This window comes from Equus przewalskii, chromosome 10 (assembly GCF_037783145.1).
Source record: "Equus przewalskii isolate Varuska chromosome 10, EquPr2, whole genome shotgun sequence".
NCBI classification, from domain to species: domain Eukaryota; kingdom Metazoa; phylum Chordata; class Mammalia; order Perissodactyla; family Equidae; genus Equus; species Equus przewalskii.
In genome coordinates this window covers 6005908-6027385 of record NC_091840.1, presented here as the reverse complement: position 1 = coordinate 6027385, position 21478 = coordinate 6005908, and the positions used below count along the sequence as shown (strand labels likewise).

General features: G+C 54.0%; 1 protein-coding gene across 8 annotated transcripts; it reads right to left on the bottom strand.

Annotated features, from left to right (window-relative positions):
• Positions 1–481: 481 nt before the first annotated feature.
• Positions 482–21373, bottom strand: EXOC7 (exocyst complex component 7). Of its 8 annotated transcripts, XM_070559980.1 has the most exons (21): positions 19243–19396; positions 18980–19045; positions 17197–17381; positions 16894–16999; positions 14555–14777; positions 11398–11565; positions 8303–8395; positions 7315–7383; positions 6203–6348; positions 5763–5915; positions 5432–5530; positions 5004–5066; positions 4612–4678; positions 3784–3822; positions 2942–3007; positions 2531–2651; positions 2217–2312; positions 1407–1470; positions 1140–1181; positions 898–1031; positions 482–657 (listed from the first exon to the last, which is right to left on the bottom strand). In XM_070559980.1, exons 1-21 carry the CDS (start codon positions 19300–19302, stop codon positions 555–557), a joined length of 2163 nt encoding a protein of 720 aa, XP_070416081.1. In that variant the 5' UTR covers positions 19303–19396; the 3' UTR covers positions 482–554. The 8 variants fall into 8 exon arrangements, with proteins under 8 accessions (XP_070416081.1, XP_070416082.1, XP_008540512.2 ...); XM_070559981.1 differs by lacking the exon at positions 7315–7383 and having other exon boundaries at positions 19243–19400; XM_008542290.2 differs by lacking the exon at positions 3784–3822.
• Between the last annotated feature and the right edge of the window lie 105 nt (positions 21374–21478).

Below are 21478 nucleotides of genomic sequence, written 5' to 3'. Positions count from 1 at the left end.
AAGGCGCATCCCTAGACCTCAGGACTGTGGGCGACGGGGATGCATCTGCTGCACTAAATCCAAGAGAGTGGGTCAGTCCGGCTTGCTTTTTCTCCAGGCCCTCTGGCTGCGCTGTGGCCTGCTCCCCTGACCCGAGCCACGCGTCTGGGCTGAAGGGGGAGTCCTCCATCCCTAGCTCTGAACTGGGATTGTTCCGCTTCCTGCTCTTGTACACACAAGGCAGCTGTGGGCATAGGCCTTTGTCCTCCTTCTCTGTCCTTCCCTGTCTGGAAGCCATCAGCTGGCTCCTGGACACTGTGGTCAAGGTCACAAACCCAAGGTGTGAAGGAATCCCAGCATTCTAAGAGGGTGCTGGTTTGGTGCCGAATGTGGGCTGTGGGAAGAAGCGCAAACTGGGACTTAAGGGCTGTGACAGGGCTACTGGCTGGGGCAGTGGAGTAAGGTCCCTGTCCCAAAGGATGTCAAACTCACCCAGCCCAGACACAAGTTAACACTGGTTTATTTGTCCAATAACGTGGCTGATCTGGTGAAACCAGGCAGGGGCATCAGCAGGCTCAGGCGGAGGTATCAAAGAGGCGCTCAATCATGTCGCCCACCTGCTCCACACGGTACTTGATGTACTTCTCCGGGTTCTTGGTGAAGGGCACGCTGCCATACCTGACCAGACACTGAGGTCGGGGGAAGGCCTAGCCTCTCCCCAGCTCTGCCTCAGGCTAAGGCCCTTCTGATAGGGTGCCCCTGAGTGATGATCCTGTCTGGCCTCACACCAAAGCCCCGGGCACTGGATCTGCCACCCAACCCACCCCGTCTCCGTGTTTTCCTGAAGAAGAGAAGGGCGCAGAGGCCCAGCTGGGGGTGTGGGGACCGCGGGGCGGGAAGGCAGAGATAGGGGCTCACCTGTGCAGAAAGGCCCCGTAGGTCTCCTTGACAATGTTTTTCTGAGCTTGGCGAATCTTGTCCCTCTGCTCTGTGTCGGGAATGGCCCAAGCCTTCTGGATCTTGCACAATTCTTCAAGGCCATCATTGAAGCCCTGACCACCAAAAAGGTGGAAAAAGAAGTGACCCAGAGACAAATGCTTTGGGTCTGTGTGGTCACAACAGCGGCAGCAAGCAGTGGAGGGGAGAGGATCCCGACTCACCTTAAAACGTTCCTTGATCATCTGCCGCTCCTTGTCTCGGAGCTGGGGGCCGGGAGAGAGGGCAGCAAGAGCGTTCCTCAGAGCAGAACCGCCCTGCCCCGCTCCTTTCCCAAACCCCTCAGGCCAGCCCTCCCTCCTGCTGCCCTGATGGCCACAGGCATCCTTTGCTCTCTCATCCCAGCCGGTGGCTTGTCTATTTTTCCCCAGACATTACAGAAAGTACCATACCTGCTAGACACCCCTTCCCAGCCCAGGCCTTCAGCCCACCTTGACTCCCGGTTGGAATACAGGTAGATTCTTCTCAGCGATGTAGTCAGTCACCTTTAACCAACTGCCAGGTGAGAGAGAAGCGGAGGGCAAGAGGAGGGACAGCCTCAGGTAGCTGCTTCTTCCCTGGGGCTGGTTTGTTTTGTTTTTTTAAAATCTCTTTAGCTACTGTGGGGGTGGGGAGGGCAGGAATTGATCTGGGTCACAACTAAGCAAAAGACAGCTGAGATTTTTCCTTGGGAATAGAAAATGTTCAAGCTGCTTGCTTTTAAAATCAAGAACAGGAAACAGAGCAGTCAATAAATTGAACAAATACTATCAACTACACTTCACGTCGATTTCACAGCAAATTAAGACGGAGAAGCAGATGTGGAGGGCAGATAAATGGGAAGGAAGAGGGAGACCGCTCATGGGGAGGATACACACAAAGGGAGAGAGACACACAGAAACCCAAGAGAAAGGAGGACTAGAGAAGCCGAGAGCACTGCCGAGTGAGGCTCAGCCAAGTTCACGTGCTCTTGCTGAGGCTAAACTTCAGCCACATCTTTGACAGCCAGCTCTTCAGCTATTCTTAGCATTCACCCTTGGCAGACTATGCTCTGAAGAGGCTGGCACAGCGGCCCCCGAGGCAGTAGTAAGGGAGGGGGCTTTCGTCTCCACTCCATGAATGTGATTAAAAACAAGTGGTTCACAGGGGAGCAGTTCCCCATTACTGAGCCTACTCCGACTGGGCCCAGGGTCCTGTGGCTCTGAGAAGAAAAAGTGAGAGGTGGGACAGGGGCGGGGAGCGGGAAGGGGCCAGAGTCTCACCTGCGCTGGTAGGTCTGGATCTGGTGCTCGATGTGCTCCCGGTAGGAGCGCTCCGCAGTCTTCTGGGTCACAGCCACCAGCTGGATCAGCTCAGACCTGGGTCAGGTAGGGGAGAGAGTAGAGAATAGAATTGGCTCTCAGGGCACCAGGGCTGCCGGGCTATGCAGCAACACCAGTAGGGCCTGCCTCACACCTCCCTGGATCCTGGGACTGCAAAGGGCAGAGCACTGCCCTCCCCACCTGGACATGCAGAGGGCACAGCCAGCCCTGGGAGGACAGCTGAGAGCCACAGACCAGCACCTGAGGCCACTTACTTCTCCAAGGCCTTGAGGATGTAATTGTAGTTGTTGTGCAGGAAGATGGCGCTCAGAGCAGGGTCCTCATAAACCTTGGACTTGCTCAGCAAGTTCAACTGCAAGTTGCCCAGGACTTTACCTGCACAGGGAAGGATGTGGTCATGCCCACCATGGCAGTCTGACCAAAATGGCTCAATCCCAGGGCCCACAAACCAACTCCTGCCCCTCGCTCCTTGTCCCCCTGCAAGTCCGTGCTCCACAAGCCTCAGGAGCCCTCTGCCCAGCCCCCTTTGGCCCCTGAACCAGAGGTTAGGTTGCAATTCTAGAGGTCGGGGGGCTGGAATAGCAGAAGAGCACAAAAAGGAGAGGGAAGGGAGAAGGCAGGGGACGGGGGCACCCGTGGCTGTCGGCTGTCTAGAGAGCACTCACAGATATAGGTGCTCAGGAGGCGCTTGCTGAACTCGGAGCTGTAGCTGGTGGCTGAAGAACTGGTCTCTGTGAGAGGAGGATTCACGTTATTGCAGTGGTGGCGGCAGCCAAGACCCTCTCTGGCCTTCTCTCAGCCCAACGAGCAACTGAGGAAACCCTGGGAGGGACCTGAGCCTTCCTCTGGCAGAAGGGACGCAGAGGCGCTCAGGGCAGAGCTGGGTGTCTGCTGAGTGACCGGGCTCCCTGCCCGCTGCAGGGAGCACTCCCTTGGACTCTTTCTGGAACCCAGGGCAAGCCCCTCTATGCTGATGAGTGGTGTGCTTAATGAGCTGGCCCATGATTAGCAGGAAGGCTGGCAGGACAGGAATGGGACACCTCCTGCCCTCTGATCCATGCTGGGTGATATTCACAAGGCCCACCTACCCCACTTGTCAGCAGGAGTGGCTTAGAATGGGCTCCCCAGGCCTCTCTCCTTCTCCCCCATTGCCCACCACCTCCTCTACCAGGCCCTTCTGAACAGAGGGGACTGCTGCCTACACAGAGCAGAAGGGCAAGAGGGGAGGGAAGTGGATGGAAGAGGGAGGAGTCCGGCAGGTGCTGGGGCAGCCTGGAGGGTGGGCTCAGGGTGCTGGGCACAGCAGGGTGCTCCCTGGATAAGCTCAGAGACAGAAAGTGGCTGTGCAGGGAGCTGAGAGAGTTGGGAGCACCCTGAAGGAACCCATGTCGCTTCTGACCCCTGCTCTCCAATAGGTCCTGAGCCTGTCCAGGTGCCTCTGTTCCCAGGGAACCTCACCCACGGGGCTTCAGAGGGGGAGGATGGGGCTGCAGAGCCCTCTGCTTACCTCGGGGGTCTAAAGGAATATTGTATGTGTCCCCAAGAACTACGGAGTGAAAAGCAGTGCGCACAGAGGGGAGGGAGGGAGAGACAAAGAAAGGAGAAAGATGCAAAGTGCAAAAACAGGTTAGAAACGGCTGAGTCATCCCGAGTCAAGCAGACCACTCCCCACGACAAAAGAACACAGACAGCAGGACACACCGGGCTGGACCCACTGAAGACCAGGGGACACACAGGAAAGTGGAGATCTGGAGAACTGCAGGCCAGGGGCTGCCCCTTGGCTCCCTGCCCCCAAAATAACGGATGGAAGGAGGGCCTGGGGACCCCAACAAGCCAGCCTGGGCCTCAGTGCTCGGAAATGCCCTCCTCCTCACATGCCAACCTCCTGAGCTCCAGTCCCAGAGCAGCACACAGCAGGAAGACACCAGGCTGGTGCTGAGATGCCAGCCCACCAAAAGGGTCAGCTGTGTGAGACTAATTAGGACAGGCGGACACAAGAGGAGGTAGAGAAATGTGGAAGGAGGGCGGGAGGGGCACCTTCAACAAGCCAGTGCTCTCCAGAGTGAGGCCGGTGGGTCGAAGGAGCCAGAGGGGATGGAGGTTAGGTCAGGAAAAGGCATGGTCAAACCCTGCTTTCCTGATGCTCAGCCCAACCAGCTTGGGGGTCCCACCAAAAGCCACCTCTCCGTCCCACTCCACAGAGCTAGAGGAAATCTCACCCAGGGGTGGCCAGTGCCCCCTGGGGGCCTAACCCCATGTCTCCAGGCAAGAGGGAGGAGTGGGGCAGGGGGCAGGGGGCAGGGGGCAGGGGGCCCCGCTTGGAGATGCCGAGTACCTTGGGAGGCCAGCATGGCGCCCGCCGTCTCCTGGAAGTCCAGGAGCTGCTGCAGGAAGAGGATGGCCTGCGTGGAGAGAAAATGGGTCTAGGAAGAAGGTCAAGGGCAGGACCCAAAGGTTGATCGCCTCACACGATGCACCCCTTCTGACCCTTCTGGGGCAAGTGCAGAGCCAGGGGCCTGCCCAGCGAAAAGGGTAGCTGCAAACTTCAGATTTCACGCTCTGTGTTTGCCCTGCCAGAAAGGCCCTGTCTGCTGCAGACGCTAAGCACTTCACTGTCCATCATGCCATGAGTGCACCGTTCACAAAGGCACTGGCAGCTCTGGGCCAGGCTGGGTCCCCTCCCTGGCCCTCCCCGGCCCTCCCCAGAGAACCCTAGGCGGCACCTACATTGCTTGTGAGTTCGTGTACAGTGCCATCCTTGGGCATGTTGTATTCCTTGTCTGGGTCATTCTGTGGAGAAAAGAGCCAGATTCCCTAAAACAGCTCCCAAGGAGGCCTGGGCACCGCCCCCCCAAGGTTGCCCTGCTCATGGCGCCACTTCCTGGCAGGCAGGTGTCAGGACGCCCCTCAGGCACAAAAGTGAGCAACACAGGACAGGAAAAGTGGGGCAGGAGCTTCAAGCCTGGGGGGCTGTGGAGCCCTGAGAAAGAAATGGAGGCAAGTGGGAAGTGACGGGAGACTAGCAGCACGGCCAACTTCCAGCCCGCCGCCTCTCCTGGAGGCCTGCTCTCTGAAGGAAGTCCCGAGCCAGGTCTCTGGTGGCCTTGCTCACAGCCCTGTGGGGCGACTGGTGACAGTGCAGGGAGGGAGAGCACCTTGATGTTGTCAGCGAAGTCCTCCAGCGCTTTGGCTCCAACGGTCTCCATGGAAGTGATGAGGCTGGGCAGCTTGTTCTTGGTGCTGGCGGCCGTGCCCTGCAGGGAGCACATGGCTGCACAGTGGGCCAGAGCCCCAGCCACTGCCCTCAGCTGCAGGCGTGCGCGGAGCCCAGCTCCTTCCCTGCCCCTCACCTCAGGGGACGGACTCTTCTTCACTCACCCTCTGAGCAGAGGTGTCGGGGCAGAGGACAGGGTTCTCTTGGGGAGGCCACACCAGGCAGCAGGATTCCTCCTCCCCGTGTCCCTAAGGGCTTCCCCACCCACATACCTGGAGCACCTGGTCAAACTCAGGCTTGGTCTGCTTGAGATGCCGCAGGATGGGGAAGACAGTGAGCACCGCAGAGAAGTCATGTCGAACGATGGCCTTCCGGGCGGCGGACACGATGTTCTCCCCCTCAAGCATCAGCCCATCCAGCGCATCCTGAGAGCGGGGCAAGGAGCCAGCTCAGGAAGGGGGTGGAGTGTGAGAGCTGCTTTCCAGGGACAGCGAGGGCACCTGCAGGGGAGTGGGGGAAGCCAGCATGCTGTGGCAGGGAGAGGGCCAAGGAGAGGTGCCGACCAGGACACAGCACCCAGGACAGATTCCCAGGGTGCAAGGTGGAGAAGGTGGCGGTAGTTGAGGGCTACAGACAACAGGCCTGGCCCAAACTCAAGGTTCTGCAAGGGCAGCTCTTGCTGAGGCATCTGGTCAGGGCCAAGGGGCAGGACCTGTATCAGGGAGTCAAAAGTCTTTTTCTGATGGTGCTCAGGGATGACGTCCGTCAGCAGCTGATACTCGCTCTGGGCCAGCTTGACGAAGGCACTGACGCAGTGAATGTAGGCATCGGTCTCCACGTCGAGCATGTCATCTCTCCCTGGGGGGACAGCAGTGCCCCTGAACTGCTGGTCTGGAGGCAGCCAACCTCCCTGGTGGGGGGCATGGGTCTCCCCAGCTCCTGGCCTATGGCCCAGACCGGTAGCAGATGGGGAGGAGGAGGAGGAGTGTTCTGGCAGAAAGTTGAGAGGGCTCCAGCAGGCCTCACCGGGTTTGAGGGGAAAAACAGGGGTTGAGTCCAGCCTTTGTCCTGGCTTCATGTTCAGCTCTGCCATGGACAGTATTTATGATACTAGAGGTGGGGGGAGAAGGATAAAAGGATAAGGAAGGACGATGCCTAAACTGACTTCCTGGATAGGGTATGTCTGACCCCAGGACTGAGGATTCTGAATTGTCCTGGAAAGAGGGCAACCACAGATGGGCAGGCGGCACTGCCCACCTCAAGGAGGCAAGCATCGTGGTCATCCACTTGAGAAAATGCTGGAACTCTAAAGGCAGTTACCAGCCCAGCCAGGACTTCTGGAATGAATAAGGTTGTGGGCAAGGCTAGCTGGCATGGGGTTAAAATTTGGGAAGAGGCAATGTGAGCCTGAGACAGGGAGGGCTCCTCAGTAGTGAGCTGCCCTGGAGGAGACCGGATCCCACTACTGGAGGCTGGGGCCGGGGTGCCTCGAGGCAAACTGGTCCTATGTGCCAAGGGGTGGGCTCTGAGACTCAGAGCCTTGGAGCTGTTGCTGAAGTCAGGTGTTGGGGCTTCCTGCCCTCCAGGGAGCTGCCTTCCCTCTCTGCCTGCTGCCTTCTCCCCTTGGCCCAGCCCCTGAGAGCCAGGCGTGCACTCCCATCTGGAGAGAGGCAAGGAGACCTAGTGCCCAAAAGAGAGAGACTGGAGAAAGAGAGAGGCAGGTAGGCCTGGCCTGTCCTCAGAGCAGAGCGGCCCAGAGCAGGCCATCTGAGGACCGCTGGGAAGGCAGCGGCGGCTGCCCTCGGGCTGGGCTTCGGTACTCACCAGCCAGTGGCCCGTGCTTGTCGTTCAGGGCCTCGGACAGGTGCTTAACTCGGTAATCATGCTCGTGACCTAGCGAGACGTCGGCCGCACAAACACAAGCAGCGTTTATCCAGGGGCCGGGTGGGCTGCCCCTCAGGGGACTGGGAAGAAGCCCTCGATCTCCAGGAGGGGGTGTGTGAGATGGGGTGTAGGGCAGGGGCATTGACTGGGGAGGGCTCTGAGCCCCTCCTCTGCCTCAGACCACCTTGGGAACAGCCGTTTCAAGCCTGACATGCAGTGCCCCCGACCTTCCTTGGGAGGTGGTTTCCCCAAGCCTGGAGGCCAAGAGAAAGCTGCAGGAGGACCAAGGAGGCCTCTGAAGAGCTTCCAGCAGCTGCGGAGAATCTGATGCTAGGCCCAGCAGGTTTACTCAGATCACCATATTTGGGGAGAGACTCAGTTAGAGAAATGTCACTGCTGAGTGAATGGGATGGCCCTTTTTTTTGTCCCCCAGCATCATTCTTTAGAAGGAGGGTCAGGTCCACCAGGGCACGGCTGTCCTTCCTCTGACAGGAGGTAGGGACATGGCCTACAGGCTGCCTGTCCCCCTGTGGCCCATACTCCCATTTCTAAAGTTGGGGGTGGAGGCGAGTGGTCAGGAGGCCTACGCTGGCTTGGTCCTGCCACTGCTGGTCTGAGCGTGAAAGGGCTGTCCACCACAAAGAACTTTCTCTGAGTTCAAACAGGAGACAAGGACAGAGACAGGTAGGGGGAGGGGTGGGAAGCCTCAGGGAGGGCAGAGCTGCCGTCAGCCAGACAGGACAGGCCGAGGGCCACACAACCTGTCCCTGCGCCAGCTGGCGCTGGTGGCACCAGGGACTGCAGTTCCCACCCCTGCTCCCACTCAGGGTTTCCCCAGCGGCCCTCCTGGGGTGGAGGCTCTGCCCTGCCACGTGAGTGGACACACGGTGGAGGAGGAGGGAGCAGGAGAGGAACACAGGGTGATTACCTTCCAGAGGAATGAGGTTAGAGCCCCCCTTTTTCCCATCTAGACCATGCTGGGAATACTGTTTCAGAAGATTCTGAGCCTTACGGATCGTCCCTGTCACCAGAGCCACACAGAGAGGAGATAAGAAGACCTAGGAAATGAGTGAGAGAAAACAGCAGCGGCCCTCCACCTGCCCCCCAGGCCCCAGACCCGGCCCCCAACAGTGAGCATGCCCCCGGAACCATCTCCCCCAGCAGGCCCTTCCCCAGGACCACCGGAGACCCTGCAAAGATGAAGGAAAGGATACATTTCGTTCCCTAAAGGCAACTCCTGACTCTGCTAGTGACCCCCACTGTTCTGGACTGAGTTCATTTCAGGAAGTGCAGAGGGTGAAGGAGATGAGGGGGCAAAGATCCACGGAAGAAGCCAAAAATAAAACCTACTACTGAGTGGCATTTAAATCAGAATAGACGAGGCTCAGAGTGGAGGGCCTAGTGACAAGCTCTCACACTCAGAGGGCACGAGCAGGTTGGCAGAGGCTGGGGGAACCAAGAAGCCGGCAAGCCCTCGGCCCGGCCCTACACTCCAGGCAGAGTTCTCTGGGCATGCTCAGTGTTGGGACGTGGCCAAATGGCAGTCAACAGAAAGCAGAACCAAGAGTTGGTGAGATGGGACTGAGCTTCCCGGGAGAGCACTGCCCAGGACGGAAGGCGTGGAGACCCAGAGGCAGCCTGGCCCCACACACCAAAGTTACCGAACCACCAAGGCAACTGGAAAAAACTCAAAAGCCAAGAAGGGGTTAACAGAAGCCACCACACAGAGAGCAGAAGGAGGGCAGGGTGCAGAGGAAAGGGTGCGTGCTCTTGGCACAGGGGAAAAAAATAACAGTTAATATCACAGGTGAAAACAATGAAAACAAAAGGCAGTGCCCACAGCCTCCCAGGTCAGCCACTCCTGTGGGAACAGACATCTCAGGGCAGAAAATGTGGGGAATGAAAACAGCACTGAAACAGACAAGACAGCTGCCTGGTTAATAACATGTACTGGGGGAGGGGAGCCACCCATGAGCGTAACCCTGGTCCTTCTTCCCTGGAGATTCCCGTCCTCCCTCCCCTGAGTCTCTGAACATAGCGAGGCTGCTTGGGTCCTGGTAGCTCCCCAAAAGCCTAGGGGAAACGGAGACAGGGACAGGGTCCACAGTGGCTCCTTTCTTTCTGTTTGTACCATACCACAATTAGCTACTAATGACCAAGTTCGGGCCCCGGCTCAGCATCTGTCTCGCTACGTTCTCCCCCTTCGGTGAGCAGCCTGCTAACGAGCGAATCAGATTCCTGCTCCACAACCCACCAGGAGCAGATGCGTCTGCTGGGCCTTTAGGAGCCTAGCCAGCACATTGGTATGGATGTGGGTCGGGGACACTGATCCAGCAGCTGCCAAACCCATCAGGCGACCAATTACCACAGATGACCCTGAGGTTGGTGTTTCATTACCCACTGAGGCATCCCTGCTCCTCTCCTCAGAGCCAGGAACTGATGTCCTGGGACCTGATTCCTAGTTCCTGGCATCAGTCCTGAACCCAGCAGCTCCTGACAACTCTCGAAACCCTACAGAAACGACAGGGACCCTCACAGCCAGAGTTTTCCTCTTGGGATTATAAGCCAAGGATGTATTAGGTCCACTGTGAGCCCCCTGAGATCAGATCACTCCTCCCAGGAATGCCCTGTCCCTGCATGGCCAGCCAGCACTCTTGGGGCAGTGCAAATCCTGGGACCTCCAATGGGCCCATCAGAGAAGAGACAGAGGGGAAGAGAGCACAGACCAGCCGAGGCGCAGGCAGCCTCGTGGTCTCTCAGAGACAAGCCCCTGCCAATGCACAGAGAGGGACCGACGCTCGTGTAGACAGCTTCAGCCATGCAGGCCAGCTTAGTAGGGTTACTCTTTATGGCAGGTTTTCTGGGGGGCAGCCAGGATATTCCCCTTGGAGGGGAGAAGGCAGTGCACTTCCTGCTGGGCCCCCAGCTTCCCCAATGTTCTACTCGCTTGTGCGCCTGAGGGCCGCCTCCTCTCTGCCATTTCTGCAAACCCTAAACAAAGGCCTGAGGAGGAGCAGGTGCTCTTGTTGCATGTGAACAGATATTTTGCTCTTTGAGGGGCACGGGCAGGTAGGGAGAATGACGAAATGAAGGGTGTAAGCTCTACACAAAGTCACTGTCCTGGGGGCTAGGTTCCCAGGCCATGCCGGGGCATGAGCCGCAGTAGCAGTGGGCAGGGCTGGCTAAGGGGGGAGCAGCTCCTGGCTTCACTGGCTTTCTCTCCCTGGTGCTGCCTGCAGCAGGTCCTCACCCTGGAATTTCCCAGCCTCTCCTTGAGCCAAGGGCAACATCTCTTCACAGCCAGAGATGGCCAGGCTTACCAAGCTGCGGCTGACACCCAGGGACGCTGTTTACCTGGAGCACAGACTACAGGGGACATGATGATGGGGAGAAGGACAGACAGTGAGTTGTTCACCCAGGACACCAACGACCCATAGCCCAGGCCTCTCCCACCTCAACACTCCGCCCTCGACTTTCCCGCTGCGAGGCACGGACTTCCCATGATTAAGTTTCCCAGAGAGGATGGTCGGATTGTTTTTCCTTCCTAGATCAACTCTGAAAGTATAAACCCTCCCCGATCCACTCCTCAGCTACGCATCACTTTAAGCCAGCCTGGCCTTCTGGAAGGTGAAGGATGCAGTGCCTGACCCTGTCCCATCTCACGGTCTTTGGCTGCAGCAGCATGTCTGGTCTCCTGACAGGACAAAAGAGGGAGGGGAAGGGGGCCCAGCAAGTGCCTCTGCCTGGACACCCTGTCACCCGCCTCTCATGTCTTGGGATCCTCCCCCGCCCGATTCCAAAGATGTTTATGTAACCCTCAGACTCCTCTGGGTAGAAGGAAGAGCCTCACTCGACGGGGCCTGGGGTGGGGGGGTAGACACTTGCTTTCTGTCTTGTTTATATACAGTGGGGATCACCATGAGCTCTGGAGGGGCCGGCACTGCTAACCCCAGGGCGGCCAAAAGCAAGCCAGATCCCCTGCAGCCTTCTGGCTGGTGCTTAATGGGCCAGGGTCAGGCTCACCTGGCCTCTTGACAGGCTTCTTGGTGGGCGTGTCCTTCCTCTTGTTGGGGATAGCAGGGGAGTAAGGAACGCCAGAGGAGGAACTGCTCTTCCGGAAATGCTCCTTCAGGCCTTTGATGGAGCGGTCCAGCTGGCTAGAGCGAATCTGGTAGTAGACGTTCATGAAATCTGAGGAGAGATGGGGCGACAGAGGTATGAGCAGGGCCCCTGCCTCTGCCTTGCCACGGGAGCCCCCTTCCCCTCTGGATGCAGCTCACAGGGCAGCACAGGAGGCTGCTATTTCTGTCCGCTGACCCCTTCCTTGGATCTGCTCTGGCTCCTAGCCACCCACGTGGCCTTGTCCCAAATCAGGCAAAGGAAAGATAATTAGTTGGAAGTTTTGAACATAAGGTGTTTTAGATAAAAAATAGACAGTTAACATCCTGATTCGACTTGGTACGGGTTAAAAGGTGCAAGCAGGGGTCCAGCCCGGTGGCACAGCGGTTAAGTTCGCATGTTCCACTTCTCGGCAGCCCAAGGTATGCTGGTTCGGATCCCGGGTGTGGACATGGCACGGCTTGGCATGCCATGCTGTGGTAGGCGTCCCACATATAAAGTAGAGGAAGATGGGCATGGATGTTAGCTTAGGGCCAGTCTTCCTCAGCAAAAAGAGGAGGATTGGCACCAGTTACCTCAGGGCTAATCTTCCTCAAAAAAAACAAAAAACAAAAAACAAAACAACAAACTATGGGCCAGCCCAGTGGTGCAGCGGTTAAGTTTGCATGTTCTGCTTCTCGGCGGCCTGGGGTTTGCCAGTTCAGATCCCAGGTGCGGACATGGCACTGCTTGGCAAAAGCCATGCTGTGGTAGGCACCCCACGTATAAAGTAGAGGAAGATGGGCACGGATGTTAGCTCAGGGCTAATCTTCCTCAAAAAGAAAAAGATGTGAGCAATTTATAGGAGGCAAAGAGACAACAAATGCCAGTGAATGAAAAAACACACCAGGTTTAGCCATTAACGAAGTGCAAATTTAAAAAAAATTAGCCCTACTACATAGCTAAGATAAATAAAATTAATGGAGAACAAATAGCTGCGGCAGTGTCGACAGGTGTGTTGATTGGCCCCGTCCACCTGGAGAGGAACTCGTGACAGCAGGAAGGTCACAGAGCTGTTCGGACACTTCCGTCTGACAATTGCACTTTTGAGAAACACCTCAAAGAGCTCCCTAAACAAGAAAAGCAATTCACACAAGTGTGCTCACTGCAGCACTATTCATCAATAGTGGAAAACTGGAAAGTCCAAAAATGCAAACAAGTGAGGAAAACCCAGGGACACCGTGGTACATTTCAGCAGCCCCCAACAAATACGTCACAAGGAACCCCAAGGTAAAAAATGGACCAAATCTGGAGCCGGCCCCGTGGCTGAGTGATTAAGTTCGTGCCCTCTGCTTTGGCAGCCCAAGGTTTCATTGGTTCAGATCCTGGGTGCAAACCGACACACCACTCATCAGGCCATGCTGAGGTGGCGTCCCACATAGGAGGACCAGAGGCACTCACAACCAGAATATGTAACTATGTACTGGGGGGCTTTGGGGAGAAGAAGGAAAAAAAAAATGGATTGGCAACAGATGTTAGCTCAGGGCCAATTTTTAGGAAAAAAAAAGAAAAGAAAGTAGTGTCACAACAGATTCTGCACCATTAAAACAAACAAAAAAATGGACCAAATCACAGAGGCTCTGGCTGAAGGGCACTGAAGGGTCTCGAGGTTGTCCTCTGCCTCCTTCTTATCCTGAGGGAGCCCCTAAAAACCTCCTGCTGAGCCCCAGGTGCCCCCTAGCACAGCTCATGGGCCACAGACTTATTCCTGTGGTCAATACATGGCAGCCCTGAGATCTATCACCACGCAGTCCTCAAGGGAAGGCAGAGATAATTGTAATGCATACTAATAACTTGGTGTGTGTACACACTAACAAATTAACAAACAGAAGAAGAGTTTGGAGGGCTAAAAAGCTTAAAATTGAATACTTACTGGAATTTTTATTTTCTAAAATTTTTGCTTAACTCAAAATTATTTTTTTTAAATCCTAGGACTTGCTAAAGAAATGATGATACCACCACGCCATGGAATATTATGCAGCTGTTAAAAAGAATGAAGCAAATCTACACGTACTGATACGGAACAATCTCAAGGCATTTCACTACGTTAAAAACCAAAACTAGGGGGCTGGCCCCTTGGCCAAGTGCTTAAGTTCACGCGCTCCACTTTGGTGGCCCAGAGTTCACCAGATCAGATCCTGCACCGCCAACCTACACAGTGCTCATCAAATCATGCTGTGGTGGTGTCCCACGCAGAAGAACTAGAATGACCTACAACTAGGATATACAACTATGTACTGGGGCTTTGAGGAGGAAAAAAAAGAGGAAGATGGGCAACAGATGTTAGCTCAGGGCCAATCTTCCTCACCAAAAAGCACACCTTTAAAAAAATAAATAAAATAAAAACCAAAAAACAAGCAATTGTAGGACAGCGTTTAGTAGGGCCCCCTCCATTTGGGAAGAAGAGGATACACACATATTTATATTGTCTCTCACACACACACACACAGTTGCAGAAAGATTTTTTGGAAGGAGTATAAATAAACCTTAACAGTGCTCATCTTTGGGTTATGATATTGTAGGCATCAGGAAAGTGGGGAGATGGATTCTTACTTTTCACCTAAGGTTTTCTGTACTATTTGAATTTTTCGTGTGTGTGAGGCAGATTGGCCCTGAGCTAATATCTGTGCCTCTCTTCCTCTATTTTGAAGGTGGGGTGCCGCTACAGCATGGTTTGACGAGTGTTGTGTAGGTCTGCACCTGGGATCTGAACCCACAAATGCTGGGCCGCCAAAGCGGAGTGCGCCAACCTAACCACTACACCACTGGGCCAGCCCATGAGACTTTTAGAACTAATAAAAAAAATGTAAAGAAACAGGAAAGTGAGTTATATAAAGAAAAGCTTGATTTGGCTAGATTCACAATTTGATACATAAGCTGTAGATTTATTGCTCATATTGTTTCCTATTAAACTTCTTTTTATTAAAAAAAAAACAAACCCAGACAGATTAAAGAAATAAAGGGGAAAAAAATCCCATCCCCTCCGGCCCTGCCGTGGGCCCCACCGCCTGGGCCACCTCACCTTGGTTGCGGCCGTATTCCACCAGCCAGCGGGAGATGCGGATCACGTCCTGGAGCACGCTCTCAGGCAGGTGCTCCAGGGGCACGTCCTCCTGGACCTCCAGCTCGTCCTCGCCACTGATCAGATCCAGGATGAGCACCGGGGAGATGACCTTACTGTGCCGGGTCATCAGGCTGCGGAACTCAGACTCCAGCGACTCCTTCCCCCGCTCAAACAGCAGCTTCTACAGGGCGGACAGGAGGAAGGAAGCTGCTTCAGCATTCAGCTAGCCCTCGCCTTCTCCTCGCCTCCTCCACCTTCCTGACTCTGGGCCTCGGCCCTCCTCTGCCTTCACTTCCTTTAACCCAGAGAAGAACCGCCGGGAAGCCTTCCTTGATTATTTCTTTACCTCATGTTCTCTCAAAATATATGTGCCTAGGTGAAACCCAGGGTTTTACAACAAGTAGGTGCTTCATAAATATCGGCTGATATTTTCTCTTAACTGTCGCACTTTAAACTCTCTTCTTGTTAGCAAAGTGTAGACAAAAGAAAAAACAGATAAATAGGACCATGTCAAATTAAAAACTTGTGTTGCAAATGATACCATCAAAAAAGTGAAAAGACAACCCACAGAATGAGAGAAAATATTTGCAAATCATGTATCTGATAAGGGACAGGTATCCAGAACATATAAAAGAATGAGAATTATATGTTTTTCATTTGCATATAGAAAACATGAGCATGGCTTGATGAGCAGTGTGTAGGTCCATGCCCAGGATCCGAACTGGCAAAACCCAGGCCACCAAAGGGGAGCGCATGAACTTAACCACTACACCACCAGGCTGGCCCCCAAATATCCTCATTTCTGAGGATGTGGACCAGGATGGGAGAAGAGTTGGGAAGCACTGTTCTAAGCAAAAGCTTTCTGGGTGGGAGAAAAGCCAGTTTCTCATCTTTGTTCCTCTGCCCACTCCCTCTTCTGGGCAAGAGACACACCTAAGGGCTAGAACTGTGGTGCCACCAGGAAGGTGCCAGGGGACTGGTCCACGTGGCCCTTCCTCTAATCCCCCTCATCCCCTCGGATGTCTGCACCTCTGCTCTCACCATTTCTCCCGTCTGCATTCTCTCCTTTCCTCAATGTGTTGAACAATCCTTACTTCCCAGCCTTCCTCCAACTTGCTCTGGTGACCTACTTATCCCAATACGTGAACACAAAGATAAAACACAAAAAAATCAAACACAGGGGCTGGACTGTGGCCGAGTGGTTAAGTTCACACGCTCCACTTCAGCGGCCCAGGGTTTCGCCAGTTCAGATCCTGGATGTGGACATGGCACCGCTCATCAGGCCATGTTGAGGCGGCGTCCCACACGCCACAACTAGAAAGACTACAACTAGGATATACAACTATGTCCTGGGGGCTTTGAGGAGAAGCAGCAGCAGCAGAAAAAAGATCAGCAACAGATGTTAGCTCAGGTGCCAATCTTAAAAAAAAAATAGTTAAAATGATAAATTTTATATTATGTACTTTTTACCACAATAAAAAAGACACAGGGGCCAGCCCTGTGGCCGAGTAGTTAAGTTCGTGCGCTCCGCTTCGGTGGCCCAGGGTTTCACCGGTTCGGATCCAGCGGAAGGCGGATCCACATCGCTGGAGCGTGGACATGGCATCACTCATCAGGCCATGCTGCGGCGGCATCCCACATGCCACAACCAGAAGGACCCGCAACTAAAATATGCAGCTATGTACCAGGGCTATTTGGAAAGAAAAAAGCAGGAAAAAAAAAAAAAAAGAAGATTGACAACGGTTGTTACCTCAGGTGCCAATCTTTTTTTTTAACATTTTATTTTATTTTTTTGAGGAAGATTAGCCCTGAGCTAACATCTGCTGCCAATCCTCCTCTTTTTGCTGAGGAAGACTGGCCCTGAGCTAACATCCGTGCCCATCTTCCTCTACTTTATATGTGGGACACCTGCCACAGCATGGTCTGCCAAGCGGTGCCATGTCCGCACCCGGGATCTGAACCAGCGAACCCTGGGCCGCCGAAGCAGAACATGTGCACTTAACTGCTGCACCACTGGGCCGGCCCCGCCAATCTTTAAAAAAACAAAAAAAAAAGGCAGTTATAAAAATCAAGTCTTAAATTGATATCTTATATGTAATTTATAATTTAGTTAAATTATAAAAATATATAGCTGTAATTCCTTGAGCAGAGGTCTTAATGCCTACAGCATGTGTATTGTATTCTATAGCTCTGTTTATTCTACTATATTCTCCTTTAAGCTGGTCCAGTATCCCTCAGGAGACCAGGGCATGGACTGGCATCCTCAAACCTCTCATACCACTGTGCTGGCTCCTTACCACTTTGTTGAGCTCTGGGCTGTCTGGGCTGTTGTCCTGGAAATACTCCACAGCCTTCTGAATCTTGGCCATACTTCCCAGGTACTCTTCCAGCCTGCCTGTGGGGCTGGGAAGGAAAAGAGCTGAATCAGCCTGGGTGGATGGAAGATGAAGAGGAAAGACCAAGGGAATGGTATTTGGAAGGGGAAGAAGAGAATTAACATAGGGGACTCCAGGCTCAAATATATTCTACCACTCCCTTCTAAGACCTCGGGCTGCTGGTCCAGGAGGCGTTAGGAATGTGACCCTCTGGCCCTGGCTCACCCCTCCCTGATGATCTTCTCAGTGTCACTGGCCACATGGTAGTAGCTGATGACGTGGTCCAAGCAGGATAGAGTTTTCTCGACATTCTCCTGCAGCCGCTGCAGGTTCTCTGTTTGCTTGTGCACAGGGATGATGGAGTTCTCCAGCTTCATAAGGCGGCTCTCAAAGGACGAGAGGATAGACACCTGCAGGGGGATGCACCATGCTCTTCAGGCCTCAGGGTGGTCCTAGCACTGCTCCTGCCATTTTGCTGGTCTTCTAGGCACTAAGCTCCATGACAAGAGAGACAGGGTGTACCTGTTCACCACGGAATCCCCAGCACCTACCATGTGCCTGGCACATAGGAGGTAGTCCAAATAAATTGGTCGAAATTTGATTGGAAGGCAAGCCAAACATTAAATTAATTCCTCCTAAGATAATCACCCCAGGGTGGCTTCCCTTCCACCGTCTGAAGCCAAATCTCAATTTCTGTTCTCTCTGAAGGTTTCCTAGACTGAAGAGGAAGTAGTTTCATACTGAGTAGCCTCAAATGCATTGCTGTTACCTTCAAAACTCTCTCTCCCTAAGGGTGAATCTCATTAAATAAGGACTAGTGTTACCACACAAAATTGGGGTCCTCCTACCGGAAGTGCATAAAAAGCCAATTAGTACGGCATCAGGTTTTGGGAAAAGAAAACAGCTTTACTGATAGATCAATCTGCAAGGAGACAAGAGTTATATGTGCTCAGATCTGTCTCCTCGATCCAGGGTTTGGGGCAAAGTTTACGAGATGAAGGGCAGGGTGGTCTGAAGTGTGGAGACAGACAATTGAAGGCAAGAAGTGAGGTAATCGGTGATCTGTGCAAGCGTGGTCAAGCTTCATGGCTCTTCACAGGACGCATGTTCACAAAATGGCCGTGTTAGTACGATCTAAGGGAGCAGTTTTCAGCCCCCTGACGTCAAAAGGGTCACACATCGGGCATTTGTGCAGGCCCAGTTGATGAGTTGGTGGTCTTAACCAGCCTGAACTGGACAAGGGGGGACTTTCAGTTCCTGAAAGACAATTCTTAATTACTCTGTTGATAAGATGGGGTCAGCTGAACTGGTCCTGCTAGGCCTGTGGTTACACGAGGACTTTGTGATTCTGTTACTAAATATATTTCCAAGTTCGTATCCACTCAGTTTTTGCTTTTCCAGTATCCTCTAGGAATAAGGAAGGAAACTCATATTTATTGAGTACCTACAGTATACCAGGTACTGTGCAAGAGGTGTTCCCAGGCATCACTTCTATGACCTTCATAGACACACTGGGAGGTTGGCACTGTCTCTGTTTTGGCAGATGAGTTAACTGAAGCTCAGAGTCATGTGTCAGGAGCCACAGTAAGTGGAAAGGTGAGGACTAGACCCCAGATCTGTCTCCCTCTACCCTTAAAACCCTCTGGGGTGAAAGCTGAGTCTTCTTTGCCTTCAGTAATCTCAGAAGTGGTAACCCTGTCATCCTACCGTCACTTGAATTGGGGATGACACATGGCCAGTAGCCAGCCCACCTAAGTCAGTCTCACTAAATGTTTGTGGAAGGAGAGAAGGAACAATGGAGAACTTAGAAAGCAGAAAGTCCAGGCCAGCAGGGGCTGCAGCATCCTCAGTCAAGGGGCGGACAAAGGGGAAGAGAGCTGGGTAAGAGAGAAACCCACACATTACCACAGTCAGTCCCCAGGCCTTATGCACCAGAACCACTGGATCGTAGGGCTCACTTCCAGGGTCTGGAGGCCTGTCTGCCCCTCCCAGCTGAGGGGTTACGCACCATGTTCTTGGTGAGCTGGTCGCTCTTCTCCAGGCTGTCTCGGATGAAGGACAGCGTCTCCTCCTCCTAGGGGGAGCGGAGAGGAGGACATCACCAGAAGCCAGAGGCTAAAGGAGATCACCGCATCGGGGCCCCACGGCCTCACTCCCGCCCCATCTCCTCGCAGGGAGTGCCCCCTCCCACCACTGCCCCCTCCCTGAGTAGATGCCCGGGCCCAGATCTCGGTCCTTCCCTTTCCTCCTCTCCCGCCTCTCCAGTCCCACCTGCTTCAGTTTGTCCTCGATTTCCCGGCGCCGGGCGGACGCCTCCTGCGGGGGGATCATCGCTTCGGCCCTGCGGCTCCCACTCCCCAGTATCTTGTCTGTGTGCCCTCTGAGCTCCCGTCCCTGTCACACCCACTTCCGCCCTTGGCCCCGCCCCGAGGGCGAGCCTGTGGTGCCATGTTGGGAGTGGCAGAAGGAAACGCGCCTGCGCGGAGCTCAGTAACGGGCCGGGGCAGGTGGCCATCTTGGGTGTGGCTGGAAGGTGTAATCAGGTTTCACCTCAGCGCAGGTTCCCTGCCTCATCAGAGAAGGTTCTGGAGATGGGTATGTTCCGCGCTGGAAGGACTGTTACAGCTCACTTGCTGTCCTCGTTGGAAGGCTGACTCTTTTGACAAAAGTCACTGACGATTTCGTGTCTCCAGATGTCATTCTGGGTCTAAGCACCGATGTCGTTTTCACCACAGAGCTTTTCACACAGTAGGCGCCTAATGTGTGACCATTTGATGAGCCAGGGGCTTGTGTAGGCATTTCTCCTTTCGGCCCTATATTACCCTGTGTGCAAGCCCTGGGCTGGAGGCTAGGTACAGAGCGGTCTCCCGCAGCCCCGGTGGCCTGCATAACCATAATCCTGACTTGAGTGGGGCCCAGCCAAGCTCCTGGGACTGGCGGAGTCCTGGGAGCATTCACTCCTGTTTTGGAGAGAGCTGTATGGTTTTATTTGTTGGGATGAGAACCAGGTGGTGGCAGAGAGGTGGCTTCTGCTGGAAGCTTACTTAGATCTGGAAGGGGAAGGCAGAAAGATCCTCCGCTTGTCAGAGGGATTGGGGCCCAGGTGGTGGTGTCAGTTAAGGAGAGACTGAGGCCTGCCTGCAGGTATTCAGACACATGGGGAGGATTTCCTACAAGGGCTTTGGGGAAATCAGAAAGGCTAGGAGGGGTGGGAAGGCCCCTTCCCCAGATCTCCAAAACATCCTAACTCGTCTGCTCAGAGTCTCTAATAACCACAGCTCCAGGGGAGGGGAGGGGATGCCCCTGGATCAGGCTCCTGCAGGGCTGGATGTTCTGGATTCACCACAGGACCCAACTCCTGCAAACCTAGAGTTCGTCCTTCCCCCATTCCTTCCCTGCCCACCCTGCCTCTAGCCCCAGCCCCAGTCCTTGGAGAAGGAAATGGCCAGGCAGCTTTGCTCAGTCCCTCTGCAGATCCCACATCCAGGCACAGGAAGGTAGACAATGAGGCCTGTGCTGGTGAGTGACAAGGTTTGGGGGAACCAAGTGCCCCCAGGAACCAGCTCCTCAAAGAGGAGGAAGAAATGGGACAGAGAGCCTGGAGAGGGATTGGGGAGCTCTTCTGCTGGGGCAGGAGGACAACTTCAGATGTAGTGGGTGGCTCTGACAGTGGTGACGGAGGAAATATCCAGGAGTCGCCGCCCTGCCGCAGATGGGGGAGATAAAAAGGCAGACTCGCTGTGTAAGGATACCTGGCATGATTTTGCTGAAGTGGTCCTTGTGGCGTCCTAAGTGAAGGGAAAAGTTTAAACTCTTAGGCACCACACTCCAGAATTGGTGGCCTAGAGGGCTGTGGTGGAAAGGGCTTTGGACTCAGATGGACCAGCCCGGAGAGCCTCAATCAGCACTTAACGTCTCTGAATAGCACCTAGCCCATAATAGATGCTCAAGAAAAATATGGATAACATCTTGCTCTGTAGGTCTTAGGTACAAACACATACTTTGTACAATATCATTGCATTTTTGTAATAAACTATATATGCGTGTGCTTTGTTTTGTATTTCCTCAGATTTCACTATCTAAGTGGAATTTGGTTGCTAGCTACCATGTATTGAGAGCTTTCTGTTTGCCCATCTCTGTTACAAACACCATCCTCGTGTTTTGTCTAATCCTCACAATAAACTTACAAGTCAGGCACAGCTGCCCTCTCCCTTCCGCAGATGAGGAAGCTCAGGTTCAGAGAGGTCAGCTGCACTGAGTCAACACAGCTGGCCGGGAGAGGGTGCAGCCGAGGCTGTTTTCTGCCCTCCATGCTGGGTAGCTCAGGAGTCTTGTTTGTTGTCATGCAAAGCTGCCAATCTGATTTTCAAGAAAATCCAGGTTATATTTACGGAAACCATATCTAGTAAAAGGTAGACAGAATGAAAAGATGAGTTTAAATTATTCTCAATCCAATCTCGGGCATGTGTTGACAAGCAGACAACGATTCAGTAAAAGCTGTAATTCC

Bases quoted from the DNA above. Each gene is read 5' to 3' on its own strand.
- EXOC7 (XM_070559980.1), bottom strand. From the start codon at position 19,302: ATGATCCCCCCGCAGGAGGCGTCCGCCCGGCGCCGGGAAATCGAGGAC. The intron at 7,384-8,302 runs GTAATCACCCTG...ACGTCTCGCTAG, and splicing joins TAACCTCATTCCTCTGGAAG to GTCACGAGCATGATTACCGA. The intron at 5,916-6,202 runs GTCCTGCCCCTT...CCCCGCTCTCAG, and splicing joins CTTTTGACTCCCTGATACAG to GATGCGCTGGATGGGCTGAT.